Genomic DNA, 22498 nt, shown 5'->3' on the forward strand with positions numbered 1-22498 from the left:
GCAGCCACGTCTATTTATTAGGTGCAGATGCAGTTTTCATTCACACAAACAGCAACTCAAAGTCATTACAGGCATATAATATGTTCGTTTTCTGAAATATACAGACAAACTATCACAAAAGCACTCCTTTAATCACAGATAGAGTTGGGGTACTCGAGTTTGTACTCTGATTTTAATTTGAGTCACAAGTCCAATTTTAATGGACTCAGACTTGACTCAGACTCGAGTCTTTAGGATTTTTTTCTCAGGAGTCCATGACATTTGTGATGCAATGAAAAAAATTATAAATAACAAAACATAAATTAATGAACACATCTCTGTCTGCATGCAGCTGTATTAGCTCTTGAAGTCATAGATGTAGCAAGAGTTGTTTCACTGTGTTCAAGCAAACACACACATACGCACATGCACAGGCACACTCATCAGTCAACCAATATACTTGAATTTTACTACAGAGACTACTGTATAACATCAACATCTGAGGTGGCTGGCACGACAAATACATAAATAATCTAAACAAGGCAGTTTCACACAACACAGGACCTGACAACTGGCAGCCAAGACAGTGATCGCATTGCAGTTTCATCGTGGTTAAAAACTTAAAATCAAGAACTTCATTGAGTCAAGTCACCCACATCATCATCGTCTCTCACAGTTTACTAAAATCAGCATATCGAAATAAAAATGGTATTATTATTGGATATTAAGTCATTTTAGGCATAGTGAATCTACAAATGTCTGCTTCTGGAGTGTCTTGTGGTTCATGCAGTGTTTTCAGCTTGAACTGGTCCATAATAGCTTGATTAATTAACTGTGTAACTTTTTAATAGTCGGGGAAAAAGCATTATTGCTAAAGCTGAGAGAAACTCTATTTTCAAAGCATTGAGGAGCTGCTTAAAATACATTCTTTTACAGCATTTGTCCACCATTCACAACTTTCAACCATGCACAATAAAATATTAGGATATTTTGGGCAGTGAAATGTTTAATTTAAAATTTTAATATAGACTATAAAATAAACGTTTTCTTCGATGACAGTATTTGTGTATGAATCTAAACTTCATGTTACAAGATGAATTTAGTTGGTTATGATGTTTTTATTTTACATTTTTATAAAAATGTTATTGTAAACTACCGGGTAACTTATGCATATCTTTTTTTAGCCTACATCTCTGACATTTTTGAAGGACAATTCTGTTAAATTTATGACTCAAAATTATTATTCTCCATGTTTTTGCGGTTAAAGAAGAGCTCAATTAAATTTTCTTTGGTTGGTATTTAAAGATTTCAGACTGATTGCAGACCAATGTTGCTGCAGCTCAAGCAAATATAAATTATTATTTTATTTTTTTATCTTCTGTGGCAGCTATTGCAAAACACACACGGACACATCAGGGATATAGGTACATGAGCAGCATGCAGAACTGCCCTGCATTGTGAAGTTATTTTAACTAGAAAATCTTATGGCCCTTATATTATCAGTTTTCCAGTGTTTTTGGATGTAGCGTTTGCAGTCAAATCGTTAGATGTAACTTCGTAGCAAGTGCTAATTACTACTGTTTTGACTCATTTGTATGTACTGTATTTTCCCAAATCAGTCAGCAGATAGAGAAAAAATATTCAGAAGGAAATCTCAGTATACACTATTGTTTCTTTTAATAGGGATCATTTTAAATAAAACTAAATTAAATTTAATTGACAATTGAAAATGAGGTAGAAATAAAAACTAAATTAAAATTCAAAACATAATAACCTTGGTTGTAATGACTAACACAGCTTTCACTTTCTTTAGTCTATGTTTGAGTGGAGAGGAAAAAGCAACAAATAACTGAAATGTGAACGGAACGCAATAAGAACTGTGCATGAAGGATAGTTTTGTCTTCATACCATAAAGCATATGCTTTCATTCTGAAACCACTTTGAAGTTTTTTCAGCAGGATACTAATAATAAAATGTATATGAAATGCAACAGCTGTATTTTTGTTACATTTATGTTGATTAAAATAAGCTTAAAATATTGATCCATAAACCGATTCATTCAGACACTGCCTGTTATGGACTCGGTCTTGAGTCCGACTCAGCCCCTTTTGAACTCAGACTCAACTCGGACTCGATTGTCATAAAGACTTGACTCATACTGGACTAAGGTGGACTCGAACCCAACAATACTCACAGATGCTGATCGAGCATGATTATCCATGCCCGTAGCCAAGACTGTTTACATTAGCGCTTGTCACACACACATGCATACACACGCACACACATGCACACACACACACACACACATATATACGATGTCTGAGATGTCAAACAGTGCATAGTTAAACCGGACTGCTGATATAATTTGTTCATTTGTTTTTGGCAGCTATGAAAACGAAATGGCATAGACCAGGCTCTTAATCTTTTAAAAGATCTTATCAGTAAAATATAATAATTATTTCATTTGAAAACTATGATAATCTATACAAAGAGAAAACATAAACATAAACCAAAAGTGGACTTATTTAGGAGATCACAGCATCAGTGAAGAACATGCTTGGAATTAAAAATTAGAAATTATGTTTGAAGAAAAGAGATAAATCAAGGTAATTATTACTTGTAAACTGAATATGTGTGTTGTCTGCCATTTCCAAATATTGTGTCATTTTTGAAAACAATTAAGTGGGAAAATATTATTTAATTGCACATAATTTTGTTATTTAGGATTTTATTCCACAAAAATTTAAAGTAATTTCCATCACAAAATAAATGGTGATTTGAGATGAGGTGAAAATTACAATTGTACATTTATTCACATTCATATCCAGTGTTGTGTTTTGTTAAGAGACGTATTAAATAAAATAGTTTGTTTCAAATGTGTTTTAAGGGAGTTTTATTACTAAAGGTGCACAGGACCAAAAGTGCCCATAATTGAAGAAACACCCTTACGTGGATTTCAATTTTCTATCAATTTTATGACTTTATATGAACGATTACTGATGCATAACAGGACATTTATACATTATACATTTACATTTATGACCAAAGATCATCTTTGGTGCAAGCTTTATTAGTCTTTGAACTTGTCATCTGTTAGCAAATTGTCTCGCATAAACTAAGCTGATTGGTCCTTTGGCACGTTATCGGGTATCCAGTCAACTTGTATTTCTCTCTTTGTCTAACACTTAAATTGCTCAGTTTTGTAGTTAAGCTAGTTTCAGAGTTTTTTCTTTGAAACCCACCTCCACCCCAGCTACACGATCTGCTACATGGGGATTGTTTCTAATGTCTATTTGAGCAGCAGCATATTATACAAGCTACATGCAATAAGGCTTGTGTTTTGTCTAATTGTGTAGCAGCAAGATGTCCACATGCTTTACTCAGTATGTCTGTATATTTTCTAGCAGTAGCAAGTCTCCAGATTTGTTCTGCTGCTGAAGCAGCGTAGCAGATCTAGTTTGCTAAGATCAATATACTATCAATATGTCATGCCTACATTAACATGCTAAATATTTCTGAGAGTTGCCATGACTAAAATTTAATTAGCTGATGCTTTTATCCAAGGTGACTTACAAGTGAGGAATACAACAAAAGCAATTAATCCTAAGGGGGCAAAGGCAATAATGTGAGAAGTGCTGCTATATATAGTTTCAAATTTGCTTAGATTTGTACAAGCAGAGAGGAAAGTAAGTGACTGTGAAAGAAAGAATTTAGTTTGTTTTTAATGAAGGATGAAAGAAGACAGTTAGTGCATCAGTATGACTGGGTCAAGTGCTCTCGGAAGAGATGCATCTTTATGTTTTACTTGGCAGTTACAAAATGGCTGCTCGGGTGGAGCTGGGAAGATCGTATCCAACAGTGAGGAACAGTGGAAATGACAGTCCGGGAAAGTGAGTTTGTGCCTCTATGAGATGGTAACATGTGCCGCAGCTCATAAAGTTAAAAAAGTGTGTAGGGTTGCGAGCATCAATGGTTTAAACTTGACACAAGCAGCCATATCACCGTCTTTAGTCAATATAGGTTGACATCTGGTCAGACCTGACTGTCTATCTAGTTTGCAATCCTCTGTAAAAGTGTATTTTGTCTCATCGGGTGCATTAGTACCTTTGGAAGAATTTGTGTTGTGTATGTGCTTGTGTGTGTTTGCATTTGAACCAAAACTCATTTCCAGTGATTAGTTTCAAGGTCATGTGGTGAGCCATGCAGTCATAATTTAATAAGGTTACTTTCATTCATACGCAGCCTCCACACACACCCATAACAACCTACTCCTATCAAAGCATGTCTTTGTTCTGACCTGCTGAGGTGGTCTGTGTGTATGGCTGTGTGTGCCACAATCCTGTAAAATGTCTGTGTGCCTTCATTGTTTTGTATGTTTGTGTGTGCATTAATGGGGCTTAAACCTGTGTGTGACATCAGGTCTTCAGATGCAGGGGTGCTCTGAGTGTCATCTCTTGAGAGTAACTGCAGTATGAGAGGCTCTCTGCTCTGAGAGGAGCATCAGCTTGATGTGTTCTTGTCCTGCTCCCACTGTCCTCCAATGATTCTGTAGCAGCAGAGGGGATACCCTCTCACACGTATTTCACAGTGTCAGACTGAAATGTTCCACTCCACCACTACAGGAGCTAATCAGAGGTTAGCTTCTAATGTAGTTACTGTCATTGATATTATTTGAATCTTTTTAACTCCCATTTAGTACTGTTATGCTATTTAAAAAAAAAATCTCAGGTGTAGTGTTCGCAGAGACGAGAGATGAGAGGCCATGGATCTAAGTGCAGGCTTTTTTAAAAATGAAACCACAAAAGAAACACGAAACCGGAAACATACGCAAACTAAACAAACCACTACAGCCATCAAAGGATAAGAACTGACAAAAACAGGGAGAACTTAATTTATTGGATACCTCATCTTAAGGGATTTTATTAAATTGTATGTTATTTTGTTAATTTCTGATTGTTTTCTGTGGATGAGGTGACCTATTCCCTCAATATCCTGCAACTATCTCTCTCTCTCTCTCTCTCTCTCTCTCTCTCTCTCTCTCTCTTGCTCTCTGCTGATCCAATTAAGTCTTTAAGAACCCACAGTATTCTTAAGGCCTTGATATACTTCCGAAGATGTTCCTTTTTGTTCTTCTTTCAGGGGTAAAAAGAAGTTATAAACAGCCAAGCAACGGTATGCTGTTTCCAAATATTCACACACCCACCACACCACTGTGGGAGACATTTAGAAGTACATTTAAATATGAGAATGCAACATGTAAAACCTTAACCAATGTGTTAAACTAAAATGTGCCTCATTCTATGGGTAGACTTCACATGAGGTCAGTAAAAGAAGCCATTTTAATCACTTGATGATGATTTAAAGTAATATATATATGCAGTAGAAAAAGTTGAATTTGTCTTTTTTATATTCTGAATTCATGACGCTAATGCGCTAACACGATATACCATTATGTGCACCGGTTAAACACTGTTACTGTGATTTATAATAATCACACTGATACTGTTGCAAAGATAAGTGTATAAAAGTGATAATGTAATCATGGCATATCTTACTTCAGACTGATGTGTGAATGGTTTTCATTGCAGATGGCACATGAGTGAATGGGCACTTGAGAGTATTTTAGTAGACTAATTAAACTAAAATAAATCGCATGTCTTGGATAATATCTCTAAGCGAATGATCATACAGATGTATGTAAGTTGCACCAGGTCGCTAATAACTCTACATGCCGATGTGTTCATGTTGACTGATTTTGACTCACTAGACAACATAAACAGAACTTGCTGACTGCATCAAGGTAGGTGGAGCTCCAGGTCATACCTACCGATGACGTGGACCAATAGCAGCAAGACAGTGTTGGATCGAATTTTTCCTAAATGTTTGCCCAGCAGGCTGTTACAAACCACCAAAACTGACACAAAAACACCTTCTTTTTGGCCATATTTTGTTCTAAATGACATCACATTTGTTGTTCGACATTTGTTCTTCGATTTCATAGGAAGTATATCAAGGCCTTTAGACTTACAATACAGCACATGCAAAAGCAAATTTGTCTTTCTATGTCTTCAGACTTCAGACGCCTGTCATACACACTCTCTTTTCTGGTAGCAAGGAGTGTGTCACAAGTGTGTCTGCAAGTAAGTAGTAATGTGAGGCTGCATTGGTAAAGCAACACGGAACAGTCAAAATAACTGTCAGATATCACATCCTCTTTTTCTCTCGCTTTTGTTTCTGTTTGCTGTTTTCCCCCTTGATCACTTTTACTGTCTTCTTCACTCATCTTTGTCCATAAATCACAAGTATTCTGATGTTTGTAAGCTTGGTAACTCTGGGTGGTCTCCTCAATGGTCCAGTCAGATGTATTTATGCTAATTACTTAGCAGCAGAAAAATCTTCATAATTAGAAAAGACACAATATGCGTCCAGCACACTTCTGCACTATTCTATGCCATTTTGTAGTGTACATAGTGCAAGTAGTATGTTACAGTAGCACTAAAAATGCAACAAAAATAGGTGGACTACGAGTAACCGGATCATGTACTTCTTCAACTGCCAAAACGGAGCATGGAATGTTAAACACTTCATGCACAAAGCAATCGAGCCTGCCATATATAGCGTAAGGGGCGGAGTTTACAAAAAATCTAGAGTTGCTGCAAACTTCCTGCAAATTCAGCACTAGTTATTTTCTCAAGCAGATGAGCTCTGAGGAAAACTCCTCATTGTTGCAAATGGTTTGAAGAGCTGCAAAACTCTGGCAAACATATAGCATATAGAATAGCAACCTCATAAAATAAAGAGTGGTGAATTTGCAAGTTTTTTTTTTGTTGTAAGTGTGGTCTGACAAAATTATTGCAAATAATGGAGAATGTTGCAACTAGCGGAACATCAGTGAAGACAGCACCTTACAAATATTAGCTCACACGCTGTGTGAAAACGTTCATTATTTGAGATATAAGTGTTGAAATGAGTTTGGTTAATACGCTAAAGCTAGCTGAAACATTTCATGTGTGTTTGAAATGTCACTTCCGTCTGCTGTTAAACGGTGAATGCTTCCATGTAATAAAAAACTGTAAAGTCTTCCATTTGGGATGATGCCACACTTAGAAAATTCATACGCTACATGGCTGAGTGAATAGTGTATATTGTATGTGCATAGTGTATAATGTGTCATTTGTGGCAGTTATTCCAATGTAGCATCAGCTCATGAGCGCAATGACATGATGGCTTACTACATAAACAGAAGTTGTTGATGAAATTGAACTCCCATGCCCTTTCTGTAAAATACCTTATGCATTCTGTATGTCCATCATGACAAACTAACACATTCACATATCTACACATACATAGGCTACTTACACTGTGTAATCCCAGATATTATTGTAGTACAATATTCAAAAACCCAATATGATTATATATTTTTGAAACCCAAGATTATCCATTTGAATTTGGGTTTTGACAGAAAAAAAGGACCAAGCTGGAAGAGGACTAAAGTGAAAAAGGAGTCCATGCTCTAATCCTCAGCTGTCTCTCTTAAACGTTTTATTTTCCATCTCAGAGTTATTGAAACATTCTTTCATCTTTATCCCTGTCTTTTCCTCTAGTCCTCATTAGCCCCTGGAGGCATCTCTGCCTTCACAGGAAGCAGCCGTGTGCTTTTATTTGTTGTGACGGGGCTCAGATGTGATCTGACTCTGTGCATCCTTCATATGTATGCCTGTGCTCTGTAAGTTACCAGACGGTAGAAGCTACACAATACCATTAGCCACCTGGACAATCTGTTTTTTGTCTGTTGCCTGGAAAAGCAATTAATTTTGAAGGGGTATCAATTTCAAATGGAATGTCTTTTGTTTACCCTCAGAATTCAGTGTTTGTACCTTCACCTCACATAACTCAGACACAACAGTCAAAAATTAACCAGTAAGCAGCACCTTTGCATCACAGAACACATCACTTAGGACATGTCCTCTTAATGGAAAAAGTGTGGATATCTCTTCTCTCAATCAATATGAATCAACATCTGATCTTTTACTTGGTTCATTATGACCATCTGTGCGTATGTGTGCAGCTGTGAGTTTACTGCAGTGCAGGGCTCACTGAGCATGTGCCAGCAATATCCTGAACTCAGCCAGCAGTCCACTTTCCCTCTCTCTCTCTCTCTGTTCCTCTGTTCCTCTGTTCCTCTGTGCCTACCTCTTGGTGCTTTTCTTTTCCACTCCAATTTTCGATTAAATGAACTCCAAAATGATTACAGTAGTGTTCAAATTAGCATCTTCTCTTTTCATACATACTATTAATCTAACACACAAGTTCACCAAATAGCCATATGGCCGAAAGCCTGTGTGTGTTTTTGTGTATATTTGATATATCTATTTTCAGATATCATTACATCCTCAATCTCATCATCAGTATTTTATGTATTTGTGTGACTCTAATTTTTAAATTTCCCTCTCTTTCCCTTAAGTGCTTTCTTTTTCCATTTTTTTCTTCTTAGTTCCTTGGAGTCTCCCATTGGTTAAATATGCATGTGGTTTCTGAAATGGTGTTGAGCAGGGGTGTAACTGAGCTGTTATTTGTACTCCAATTAGGGCCACATTTCTAAATGAACCAAATGAGAAGAGCACACAGTTTCTAGAAGTGTTGGTTTTAATCAAACTAAATTGAATGCTTTTCTAAGTGAACATAAAAAAGGATTCTCTGGGTCTCTTTCCATTCTCATTACGAAATCTGTGATTTTTGCAATTCATTCCTGCAAGCAGAAAGCAAGGATTTAACATTTGAATTATGTTAAAGAATGTTAAAGGGCAGAATTGTCTACTGTCACAATGTCACCTGTTGAGAATACTTTGCAGCTAAGAGCACAAACTTGGAAGTGCTTTTGTACTTGCCAGTTGATCAGCATTCACAGCATCCCTCTGTTTCCTAATATTTGTACTTAAGTAAGGGGCTTGTTTCGACCCTGGTTGTGGAACAGCTCATTTAACAGCTCAGTCATAATTTCATGACTGGAGGAGATTATCTTGATTCTTGTGAGCTTTGTGACCCTAGGGTAGTCATCTCAAGGTGTTTTAGCCTTCAGATGTATTTATGCAAATGACTAAGCTGTTAACAAATCTTCATACTTAGAAAAGAGATTAGACACAACAGTTGAAACAGATGCATGACAATATGATGGTTTATTATAACCTTTTTCGACTGCGCGTTCTCCTGTCTGGACATTGTATTTTGTCTTCGCTATATAGGCCGTTTTGTTTTCGATATACGCTATGAATAATTTAATTACAGTTAAAAAGACTAATTTCAGTTCAGAACACTCTGGGCTGTCTGTAAAGTTTAAAAATTTTGACACATGTAGTCATTTGATAAAACAATATGGTGCTAATCACAGCAGAGTTTGTCTTAGGGAGAAACGCCAACAAAGCTACATCTACACGTTTTTACCTACGTATTACCTATTACCTGAAACCTATTTGAGTCAAAAAGACTGAGTCTCTAGTTTTATCCGATATGCCATTTTGAAAATTAACACAATGACCACTGATGTGGGCAATAGGCTTTCTTTGCTCAAAAATACTATATTTTCTGCACATTTTCACATTGAGAAAAAAGATTGCTTTCAGAGGCTTTATATAGAGCATTTTGAACTTTTCTGAGACCAGTGCAGACAGACAGCACACTGGAGGTCAATAACTAATTAGGGAGCAAGGGATCATCCTATCGCTTTCCTATGCAGCTTTTATTTGTATAGTTTTTATCTGTGCTTTTCCCAATACACATTGTTCTAAAGCAGCTTTCAGAAAATCATCTGTAATGTCTGTAATGTCTTAGAAACATGTATAACCAACACTCCTGGAAAAATAATAAACAATTGGATAAAAAAAAATTATTATTATTTAAAATTGCTCAATTTAGATCCGCTGTCCCCATATAAGTCTTTGTCGTTGACAAAAGTCTTTGACTAAAATAATTTTAGTTAAAAGTCTTTGAATAGAAATGTGATTGAGTTAGTGAAAGAGTATAAATACCTTGGTATTATTATCGATGATACACTATCTTTTAGTTTTCATATTACTCAGCAAAAGAAAATTGAAAACAAAGCTAGGGTTTTATGTCAGAAACAAGCTCTGTTTTTCATTTAATGTAACAAAGAAACTCGTCTCTGCTACATTCTTACCAGTACTTGATTATGGGGATGTTGTGTATCAGTTTGCTCGATCTTATCTTCTTTCTTCTTTGGATGCTGTGTATCATGGTGCTTTAAGAATTATATTGAATTGTAAACCCTCAACACATCATTGTACTTTTTAGAATAGAGTAGCTTGGCCTTCTTTGTCTATTAGAAGAGAAATATATTGGTATACAACTATTTACAAGGCTATCTCAGGTATCTCTGTTGTTTGATCCAACGGAACAGTGTTGGGAAATATTCCCTTCGTTCTCAGAATTATTATATTGTTATAATTGTTATATTCTGTTATATCTGTTCCCCATGTTCGAACTGAATTAGGTAAAAAGGCTTTTTGGTATTCAGCTCCGTTTGACTGGAATTCTCTTCAACTGAATCTGAAGTTAAAAAACTGAGTGTCTATGGAACATTTAAAATGTATCATTCGTCTGCTTGAAGATGAATCAATGACTTGTAAGTGTTTTAAGTATTGGAAATGTCTCTTTAAACTTATTTAAATTAGGCTGTGTAACTCTTTTTTTTTTACTTATTTGCTGTCCATCTTGGTCAGGACACTCCTTTAAAAGAGATTTTTAATCTCAGAGAGGTTATTCTGGTTGAATAAATGTTATAATAATAATAATAAGGACATACATTTTAAGGAACATTTTTGCTCTTTTATTTATTTATTTATTGTATGTTTATTAAGGGGTATTACAAATCAAAAAGGAAAATTAAAAATGCACAAAACAGTCACGCTCGGGTCTCAGGAGGATAATAACAGAAGGCGATGATGAAAATCGAACCTTCAAAGAATGGACAAAAAATAATTTTATGTTCCCTGCTCCAAGTGTTAATCGTGATGTCTCATTTGTTTAGAGTCCATAGTGCTTGTAGTGGCTGTTTAATGAATCACTTTTACAACACACATACAACAATGATCATTTTTGGTTTTAGAAGTTTCAAAAGTTTTGCACATATATCTAAGAAGCTCAGAATACTTGCATGGCAATGGAAGTTTCATTTTTCTCACTGAATAGGAGTGATAAAGGTAAAGACAAAAATGAAGAATAGACATTTTCCATATTAAATGCATTATTTTATATAAAATTCTGTATTAAATGTTTGTTTAAAATATTGAAAGTCTTACAATGTAAGGTGAGGTTTGCTTTGCTTTAATGTTTTCCCCGTCTCAAATTTACATAAAATAATTCCTCCTTTAAAAGAAAGTAGTTCTATAGCACAATCTGAAGTCACTCTTCGTCAGGACATCATGATCGATTTAGAGGTCTTTGGGATTGCCTTTAGCAGTGCTAGATTATGTGTATGTGCAAAACAGTTAGTTTTGTGCAGTTTCCTTTCTTGGCATCTGGAAACAGACACAGATTGTTTTTCTTTGTTGTTGTTGTTGTATTAGGCTTTCATCCTCCCTTTAGATAAATAATACTGTATTATTAATATAGTGTCATTGTTCCTTTGTGTGTGCAGATGGGAAATCATTTGTGCTAACTCTCTGTCTCTCTTCTTTTATTTCTTGCTCACTTTTAATCTCAGGATTGCATTCAGCTTAACCAGTACAAGTTAAAGTGTGAGATTGGGAAGGTAAGACCACTTGCATAAAATAATGTTCATATTGTGTAATTTTCTTATGTGCATATAGGCTCAATATAGTGCCATTGTTATCTAGTGTATAATAGAGATCAATGAATGTTGTAGCAGTCACATGGCTGAAAGTCATTCAGACACTGACTGACCTTGGGCATTATCTCACAGTCTGACTCATTTCACTCTACATATTTTGTTTATCTTTTCTCCTTACTCTATTTTTTTTATCTTCAAGGGCTCATATGGCGTTGTCAAGTTGGCATACAATGAGGATGATGACAAATATTATGTAAGTACCTTTTAAAAATTTTTTTAACACTTTGATATTTGGGCATCCTTGTTACGTTGTCTCTAACTGTAGACTGGAACAGTATTGTGTGATAATTGCAGAACCTTATAATTAAGCAAAAAAGCAAATAAAAAAAGGAGCTTACCAAAAATCAAAACACTATACCTAAAGGTGCACTTAACTTTCTGTTTGTGTCATCTTGGACTTACAGTGACACCTAGTGGTGTGGATGCTGCACAATTCAAAATCAATAGTTTTCAGTTTTCAGTTACAGATGTCATTGAGAAATTGTCACTATTCACAATCATCCATGGTTAATTTAATCCAAGAGTAAAATTGTCCAATAACAAGACAGTTACTGATATTAAGCGAGTAGTATTAAGGTGGTCATGTGATTCTAAAATGACAGGTTCCATGAGGGCATCACTGCCCCATGTAGAATAAAACAGCTTTTATAAGGTTATAAATAACTAGATTGCTCATCCCATGTGAGTGCTTATGATTTTTTACACATGTTTCAAATAACAATTCACTTCATTAGAAGTAAAACTTTTTTAATGGGGAAAAAATGACTGAGTGCACCTTTAAGATGGCAGCACCGCCCTCCCTCTATTTAAAAAAAAATTATATGTTCTGATAGTTCTGCTCATCTACTCAATCTAATGACAAAAATGTACTCAAAGTTATAGAGACCACAACAAACCTAGCATCACATAAATTAACAAAAATGAGAATTAATTTACCATGACCTACCTCCCAATTAAAGCTGAAGTCTATGATATACAAGATGGAATTTTAACATTGAAAATAATTGCACACATCAAGGCCCCTTGGTTTTTAGCCATTCATCAACCCCGCTATTTCATCAGTGGGGTTATTAAGAGAGACCAGAAATGATAGGGAGAAGCAAGCACGGATTAACCATAGGACAATTTGGGCTGTCGCCCAAGGGCCTCTAAACGCAAGAGTCCTCGAGCTCTAAACCACCTCTCAGTTTTAATTCATCATTGGGGAGAAGAGGGAGGACTTGATCAGCAAGTGACCCGAGCTAGGCTTGACTTTGTCTCTCCTGTACATCACAGCATTTGGAATACCCATTAGGCCCAGTGACGTGCGGTGATGTCTTAAAGAGGCTAGGCACTGAGTTATGAAAGCCAGATTACCTGATTTATTGTTTAAGCTAATAATACGTAATAACAGAGAACGTTACGCACAAGCGCGGCATATCAAGAAATGTACAAATCAGGATGTTTATCGTGTACTCTCTCTCTCTCTCTCTCTCTCTCTCTCTCACACACACACACACACACACACACATATGTTGTGTTTCCATGTTTTATGGGGACTTTCCATAGACATAATGGTTTTTATACTGTACAAACTTTATATTCTATCCCCTAAACCTAACCCTACCCCTAAACCTAACCCTCACAGAAAACTTTCTGCATTTTTACATTTTCAAAAAACATAATTTAGTATGATTTATAAGCTGTTTTCCTCATGGGGACCGACAAAATGTCCCCACAAGGTCAAAAATTTCGGGTTTTACTATCCTTATGGGGACATTTGGTCCCCACAAAGTGATAAATACACGCTCACACACACACACACACACACAAACGTAAACAGTGAACGTTACGCACAAGCGCGGCATATCATTGGCAATATCCCGCTGAAGTCCAAACAGTCTGACTGGTTGAAAAAAGCAGGCAGGGATAGCAGTACAGCCGCTGATTGTTAGCACAGCCACATTGCCAATCTTTTCTTACATACCAATCAGTTTGAAATGATCGGATAATTTTTGGGCCCTTTTGCTGTACTAGTCCATCTAAGGCTGGCGTAGACCTCCCTCTTGCAATTAACTCATATTTGGAATTAAAATCGAGCCTGGAAAAATTTCTTAATTCCGTGATTACGGCCGGTGCTGTCATTTTGATTTTGAATTTGGCGGGGATTAGGCATGTACGCTAGCTGTGGTGTAATGACGTTAGCTACGCAAATGTCCAGGAATATCTCGATGTTAATTGGTCCATGTCTGATACGTAACGGAGATGATTACGGGCATAGCATATTTACGTCAAAAGGCACAGCATATTTGTGCTTTTTGCCGTACATGTTAAAGAATACAGGATCGAAGTGCGCATGCGCAACATGGGTTTTCTGCTTGTCGTCTGCAATGAATGGACCGTAAAAGCACTGCTTATTCTACCATTTGTTTTTAGTTGATTATGCGTAACTGCTACATTTGTCATCATAACGTCTAAACAACTGGAATAACACACATATTGCATATATAAATCACAAGAATAAAAAGTAAAAATACAAATGCAAGTTTATTATTTAATAAACATTTTATTTTTGAATTTTGGCAGGGTAGGCAGTGCCTAGTTTGCCTACCCAGACCGCACGTCAGTGATTAGGCCATGTCTCTGACGTATGTGTAGTGTTTTTTGTTTTTAAAGGATTCATTGATGTAAAAGCTAATAATGTCCGAACTTAAGCACAAACATGAGGTGTATATTGTTACAGTAATATGTTCACATGATCTGTATGTCACGGGAGCATATGGAATGCTGTGGAGGATGAGAAGATGAGACAGTAAAAAGGCATGAAAGAGTATGATGGAGGAGAGAGCAGGGTAGATTTAATGTTAATGATAATGAAAGAAGACAGGGGAGGGTTGTGATATAACAGTGTTGGTAGGAATGTGAAACAGGACATAATTTCATTTGGAGCTGTTCATTACAGATCACAACCATTATTCTTGTTCTTCACAATATGCATCTCTGGCCCTGAAAAAAAAAACACATAGATGAACACTAATACTGTTGTTTCTGTGTTACACAAAGCTCATACACTTACAGTAATCTATCTGCTTTCTTAAGTACAGTCTTAAGTTTTTTTAAATACCCCATGAAAATGCTTGCTGCACACAGTTGTCTGTCCTATGAATTAGGGATGTCATGATTATTATATCCTTTTGTTAGGAATATTTTGGATCTAGTCGAGATCTCCAATTCCCCTGTCCCGTCTTTCTATGTTCATGCCCAGTGAGGTGCAGTCGTGATTCTGAGTCTCTGAAGACTTTGCGAAGGAAGTAGAAGGAACAACAACACACACAGTGTCTATATTCAATCTACTCAGTTTATTACAGCAAGCATAATATTTATACCTTTCATAGAAAAAAGAACAACCAATAAAAAAGTAACAGCAAGGCTTGAATGCTCAAGGACAAGAAATTGTTGATACCGGAATAGTACAGGAACAAAAATCATATACGACAGTCCTAGATATTTGTTACGCCTGTAACTGAGATATTTAGCTCTCGAAAAAGGAGTATGTGCTCGTTGGAGCACAGAACATTCCAAAAGAGGATAAGACAAGAGAAACTAACAGCATCTATGAAGGTCATAGTCTCATGTGGTGTGCTTCTGTGGTTAGCACACATACATACAGATACATAGAGAGTTAGATACAGTATACAATTTATATTTCTCACACCTTTAAACTGTTAACCGCTGTTAGAAATGGTTAATTTAACTGTAAGAATTTAGAATCTATGGTTAAAAACCTTGAAATGTTTTATTTACATGTGGCAAACATATTAATGATATATAATATATATTATAATAGAGTTTTTCGCTGTAATCTCTTGTGCTTGTTCCTGGATGGTCAGTGGAGCTGTTGCTATGGTTACTGATGGTGTCCGCATGGTGCTTGTCTAGGTGTCGCGGACTGAATGTAAACTTTCAGTTCACTTGTAACTGGGGCTTACACACAAACTCCAAAATATGACAGAGGAATTTAACCTACCAGACCATTATCCAGCTGTATGGGAGCATTTAAATGACTGAGGGTTATACTGAAGACAACAGATAGAATTCATGCAGATGCCATATAAAGTTATACATCCAATAAATGCCAATTTTAATCATTATCATGCTTTAAATCTCCTGCTTTAAGCAGTGTTTCTGTTATTATTATGCAATTATGTGGGGTGTCTGACTGACAATAGCTTACTTTAGTAAACTGTTGCAGAAGACAAAAACTGTTGAATGCCATGAACTATATGTTGCGTACCCACAATAATCTTACAGTTCTGCTCTTTTAAAAGTGCAAGTAGGATCACCCTGTGATTCCGACCACTCTGGTAACTTTGAAACGCATCATTCTCAGTGTATTCATCAGTTGTCCTATTGTATGTCTGCACTTAGAGTACATGTATCCATAATAATCCCATCCAATAACATGTGCAATTGTGATAGGATAACTTTTTTGCCTCAGTGCTAAATTTGTGTTGTGCAAAATGAGTCATTAATGTTTTTGGTCCATTTTCCCAGTATAAAGAATGGCTTTTAAATGTATATCTGCTTAAGTATGAACAATTTGCTTAAAATGAAGCTTGTCAAAATTTAGGAGTAGATGGCCTCAAAGCAAACACACATGGACTGAAAACCAGGAAAATCCAACTTTGATTTTATGTGGTCTTTAGCACAAATGGGTAAAGTCACACTATCTATATGACTTTGATTGAGTTATGATTGTTGGTGCTAGATGATGTGGTTTAAGAATTTTTTAGGTACCTAATGGACTGAAGTTTCTGCACACTGCAATCTTTAGAGTGTACAAAGAGTAGTGTTAAAGCATATCACATCTATTTAGTGGCTATTTACTGGATGAAAACTCTTTATTAATGAGATAGGTCACATGAGATTGGTCAGACTCCTTTAAGCTTAAAAAAGGCCACAAACACTCAAACCAACACCAGTTCTCACAATAGCAAAATGGCACGGCTGATATGGCACATAATCTTGAGGAGAATGGTGTCAGGGTTCTGCCCTTAGTTTTGGGTTTTTCCCCTTTGTGGCAGATCCCTGACATGTACATGTTCTATGTCTGTTTCATGTCTTGTGTCTGGATTTAACCACTTCGATTGGTTTGGTTTATTTACACTATGGCTGACTCCAGACACTTGTGTTTTGTCTCGTGTTATGTGAATGCACTTGGGTTTGTATTTTCTCATTTCCTTGCGCATTTGTGTCTGTCATGTCTTCAGTGATAACCCCATCCTCTCATTTGCCTTGTTACTTGTTTGATTATCAGTTTATTATTTTTACCTGCCTTCCTCGTTTCCCTCCTGATTTATCTCCCTTTATAATCTCCCTTTGTGCTCTGTCTGGTGCTAGTTTGTTATGGGATGTTGCTTGTTTTTATGTTCCCTATTAGATCTCTGTCCATCGTGTTCCTGTCCAGTCGAATTTCTGTTGGTTCCCTGTTCCAGCCCAGCCCGTCATTGTGTTTTCACCCTGGACTGTGTTTGTTTTTCCCCTTCGGGGTAGGTTTTGTTTTATTGTGTTTTATTTTTTGTATTAATAAAAGCCCATTGATTTGCCTCCTGCGTTTGGGTCCTTCCCTCACTTCAAACCTGACAGAATGAACTGGTCATTTTTGGACTCAGCAGAAGCAATGGGCATCTTCCTTTTTTCATCTCCCACCCCACGGGGCCCATTAGAGAGCATTCAGCTTAGCTCGCCTGGCTTCGTTCCCTCCATGAGGGGAAGGTTTTCATGAATAAGATTACTTAGGTACATGCAGCGAGGCGGTGATAATGTTTGCCGGAGCACTGAAGGGGAGCGGAGAGTCTTCTCATTGCCGTGAAGATCCGCCCGCTGACTCGTTTATGTTGACAGCGAAATAGTAGAAGGCTTCTAGACGAAAGATGAATCGCTGTCTTGAAGGAAGTAAATTCTGGGGAATGGTGTTTGCGTGCCCACTATTATACCTCACAGCTTTGCTAAAAGAGTGGGACTTAAACACAATCATTTTAGAAAGGTTTCAACTAGGTTGTGTAGAAGGACACTCTCCATATGCGTCAGCTTAAGTCGTAAGTGAACTGTTAAGTGTTGCATAAAGCCTTTTAACTGCCATTTTCAAGTATTTCTTAAGGTTAGGAAAACTTCACCTTAATTATAAGTTAGAGTTTCAAGATTTCTAAATATAATGAAATAAAAAAAACAGTTGAAAAGTATAGTGTGCCGAGGCACGTTTTTGTGTTAGGTAGAACACAATTGAGACCATTTTATTTTTGAATTATTTTAACATGATTTTATGTGATTTGATCATCATGTAATATGAGAAATCACTAACAAGCTGGAGGGTGATCTAATAGGAACACACAAACAATCAGTGTGCCAAGTATTATCTGCTTTCTTCATCTTTATAAACTTATGGATGCATTAAAATCATACCACAAGTTCATTTGCAATATAGCATGAATTTTTATATATATGTAAAATATAATTATTTATTTATATATATATATATGTGTGTGTGTGTGTGTGTGTGTGTGTGTGTGTGTGTGTGTGTGTGTGTGTGTGTGTGTGTGTGTGTGTGTGTGTTTGTGTGTATCCAACATCCCTAGTGACCTCCACTAAATATTCTTAATTTTGGATAGCAATCAGTTTTCTGCATATTTATACTTGTAAGTATCTTCATATCTTGCAACTCTGATCCACCCCTTCCTGTCACAGTCTTTCAAAGGTGTATTTCTCAAATGGGCTCTTGTCGGCCAGCTGTAAAAGCAGAATCCACCAAGTAAAATGTGAACTCAAAAAAGTGTTTGAATTGATTAAATTCAAGGATTGTACCTCAGATACAAGTGGAAATCCACCCGTGTATCCTCCAGAAAATGAATTAAAAAAAATATTTATGCAGTAATCAACTGTGATTGGTGCATACTGAAAAGTGCTGTGAAAACTAACGGGTGCCACGTGACAATGACGTTTACACGCTGCTTCAGAAGAGGTTGGAAAATTATTGACATATAATCACTGATACAGAGAAACTCTAATAGTCATTGTAATTTAAATAAAAACACAGTGTAAAGTTAAAGTATTTTCTATGTGGTAAAATAAAAGTGTTAGTCGGGACCGTTCCCATCTCCTGGAATTTGGCAGAGACGTGTCGTGTCCATGGTAACAGTAGAATTTGATGACGTTAAAAGTTCGTTCACTGTAGAAAATCCCTTAATGGTTTCCCTTACCTAAGAGAAGTGTCAAAGAGATTATATGCAACACCCTCAAGTCATTCCCTCAGGTAAGGGGAAATCACGCTTTAAGTGTTATACTTAAGGAAAAACTTAAGGTGTTTATTGCAACTGAGCACTGGCCTCCACTGACGGCATGAACCTGTGAGCATGGGATTAAATGGCTTACAATTACCACATTCTCTTTTTCTTTAGAGGTAAAATTAATCCTGAAATTAAAACTTAGTCTTTTTTCACTCCGTCCATTCTCCTGCCTTGCTCTTAGTCATTCTCATTCTTGGCCTCAAATTTCTTTTCAGTTTTTCACTTTGTATCATGTTGGCAAAATCCTGCCTGTTCGTTTGTCTTTCTTTTAACAATAGTAAATTGTCAGAACCCTTTCAGTTAGATACCATTCTTTCAAATGTTCAAACTTAGTTTATGCAAAATGGCATAAACGAGATGTCGAATTGCATCTGGATTGCAAAACTTCTAAAATGTTAATATTTTATTGTATTGTTTGATTTTAGAAACACACTCTTGCTGATTGTGTAAACAAATATGGCAGTGTGTATTGTAACGAGTAAGCAGCGAGGCAGACGAGGAGGTGCGGATCCAAATGCAGTTAACTTTATTCGTTAAACAAACACAAAGGAAAAACCCTCAATGGGGAAATAAACATAAAGCTGAACACACGGGAAGGGAAAACATACCAGCTAACAACACTCAACGATAGACAAGGACTGAACCAAAAACCAGGGTGAAAATACATGAACATAGGAAAAAGGGACCATTGAACAAACAGAACTCAAACAAGATGATAAGGTGATAAACAGAAACCAAAGGGAAACTAAACGAGGGCAGGTGAAAACAATGAACAGTGAACACGAGGGCTGACAGGAAGACTATGGAGGTACAAGGGTGACAAAAGTGAAAACTAAGGAATAACAAAAGGTGACAAAAATGACAAACAAAAGGGCAACAGTGAAACAAGACAAGATAAACATAACAGAGCCCCCCTCAAAAGGATCGGATTCCAGACGATCCTAAGGGACAAAAAACAAAGGACAGGAAACCCACAAAAAACACAATGCGGGCACCAGGGGCAGACAGGCAGACCAGGGGGGGTACAAAAAAACGAAGGCAGTCCAAGGGGCACAGAGGGCAGGCAGGAAGTCCAAGGCGGGCAACGAGGGGCAGACAGGCAGTCCAAGGGGGCAACGAGGGGCAATGAGACGGTCCACGAGGGCACAAAGGGTAATGAGACAGTCCACGAGGGCACAAAGGGTCAGGTTTAGGGGGCCAGGGAGGTATCGACCGGGCAGGGACAGGTTTAGATGGCCCGGGGGCTGGCCATAAGGCAAGGGCCGGCTCAGGGGGCCTAGGAGGAGGCCACAGGATAGAGGCCGGTCTAGGTTGCCTAGGAGATGGCCATGGGGCAAGGACGGGCTCAGGAGGCCTGGGAGCGGGCCACAGGGCAAGGACAGGTTCAGGATGCCTGGGGGTTGACCCACGGGATATGGGTAGGTTTGGGGGACCTGGGTGGTGGCCGCCAGATAGAGACCGGCAGAGCCGCGTGAGGCGGAGCCAAGGAGGACTTCGGAGGCGGAGCCGTAGAAGACTTGGGAGGCGGCGTCGAAGGAGGCGTAGGCAGGACCGTGGGGGGCTTAGGAGGCGGAGCCGAGGGTGGCTCTTGCGGCGGGGCCGAGGGAGGTGGCGCCGTAGGCGGTTCTTCAGGCGGTGAGCTGGAAGGCTTCGGAGGTGGAGCCGAGGAAGTTTGAGCCATAGGAGGCTCGAGAGGCAGAGCCGTGGGAGGCGGAGCCGTAGGAGGTTCTTCAGGCGGTGAGCTGGAAGGCTTTGGAGGTCGAGCCGAGGAAGGTTGAGCCGTAGGAGGCTCGAGAGGCAGAGCCGTGGGAGGCGGAGCCGTAGCAGGCTCGGGAGGCGGAGCCGTAGGAGGCTAGGGAGGCGGAGCCGTAGGAGGCTGATCCATAGGAGGCGGAGCCGTAGGAGGCTCGGGAGGCAGAGTCGTGGGAGGCTCGGGAGGCAGAGCCGTAGGAGGCTGAGCCATAGTAGGCGGAGCCCTGGAAGGCTTGAGAGGCTTGAGGGGCGGAGCCCTGGTTGGCTCGAGAAGCTTGAGGGGCGGAGCCCTAGAAGACTCGAGAGACTTGGGAGGCGGAGCCCTGGAAGGCTCGAGAGACTTGAGAGGTGGAGCCCTGGGAGGCTCGAGGAGCTTGAGAGGCGGAGCCCCAGGAGGCTCGGGAGGAGGAGCTCTGGAAAGCTCGGGAGGCTTGAGAGACGGAGCCCTAGGAGGCTCGGGAGGAGGAGCCCTGGAAGGCTTGAGAGGCGGAGCCCTGAAAGGCGCGAGAGGCTCAAGAGACTTGAGAGGCGGAGCACTGGAAGGCTCGAGAGGCTCGAGAGACTTGAGAGGCGGAGCCCTGGGAGGCTCGGGAGGAGGAGCCCTGGAAGGCTCGAGAGGCGGAGCTCTGGGAAGCTCGGAGGGCGGAGCTCTGGAAAGCTCAGGATGCTCGGAAGGCGGAGCTCTGGAAAACTGTGTTTTGGTACACAAAGGATGAATTTGAAACGGTTCACCACACACTCATAATGAAACCTCATCGTTTCCACAAGTGCTAGAAACTGGCAGCCTGTTACACTGCCATTCTCTGACTATAATGAGCAGAGTGGCAGAGATACTGAGAGAAAGCTTGTGTTGCAGAGCACATCCCTTGTTATATAAGGTGTCCACTTAAGGTAAATAACATAAAAGATGAGCTTAAGAGGTGACCATGTAGGACCTAAAATATACTCTTTCCCTTATGTATTCATATATTTTGTAACTTACAATACTGATGTTGATAAAATAAAAATGTCCAGTAATTTAAATGTGCACAGCAATTCATTTTCTTTCTACACTCTAAGAAAACCACAATCACTTTGGTCTGCTTGCTTCTTGTGGTTTGTCACTCACTGTTTGTAACCAAATTTCCGTATTCACTTTAGCAATCACCTGTGCAGAAGCACTGCTGTGAGAGGAATCTTGAGTGTCCCATTAAAGCCAGGAGCAAATGAGAGTTCTGTAGTTGATTGAACTCTGTGAAAGCTTTTTGTTTGATTAGTATGTAAATGAAAAAAGATTATGTGGCCCACTTTAAAGGCTCAGACTGCCAAATGGAAACCAGAATTGTGTTTTAGAACACCTCTGTGCAAAACAGTTTAAACCCTTTTGGCTTTTTGAATTTTTTTTTTTTTTTTTTCTTCTTCATTGCATCTCTGTCTTCCTGTATTTGCAGGCAATGAAAGTTGTGTCTAAGAAGAAGCTGATGAAACAGTATGGTTTTCCACGTATGTACTGCATTTGAGATTACTAATTTAAACATGAATGTTTGTAGATATTCTTTGTTGCCTGAATGTACAGAAGATTATTGCCTGAGTTCAGCAG

The 22498-nt window shown here is 38.4% G+C and overlaps 1 protein-coding gene across 3 annotated transcripts in view; it reads left to right on the forward strand.

Annotated features, from left to right (window-relative positions):
• LOC127634149 (calcium/calmodulin-dependent protein kinase kinase 1-like) overlaps positions 1-22498 on the forward strand; it is a 135485-nt gene that overhangs the window by 82237 nt on the left and 30750 nt on the right. For all 3 annotated transcript variants that reach the window (XM_052113567.1, XM_052113549.1, XM_052113560.1), the window contains exons 4-6: positions 11699-11746; positions 11985-12038; positions 22350-22401. In XM_052113567.1, the coding sequence (XP_051969527.1) occupies positions 11699-11746; positions 11985-12038; positions 22350-22401 (154 nt within the window). The remainder of the gene's footprint in view (positions 1-11698; positions 11747-11984; positions 12039-22349; positions 22402-22498) is intronic.

This window comes from Xyrauchen texanus, chromosome 4 (assembly GCF_025860055.1).
Source record: "Xyrauchen texanus isolate HMW12.3.18 chromosome 4, RBS_HiC_50CHRs, whole genome shotgun sequence".
Taxonomy (NCBI): Eukaryota; Metazoa; Chordata; class Actinopteri; order Cypriniformes; family Catostomidae; genus Xyrauchen; species Xyrauchen texanus.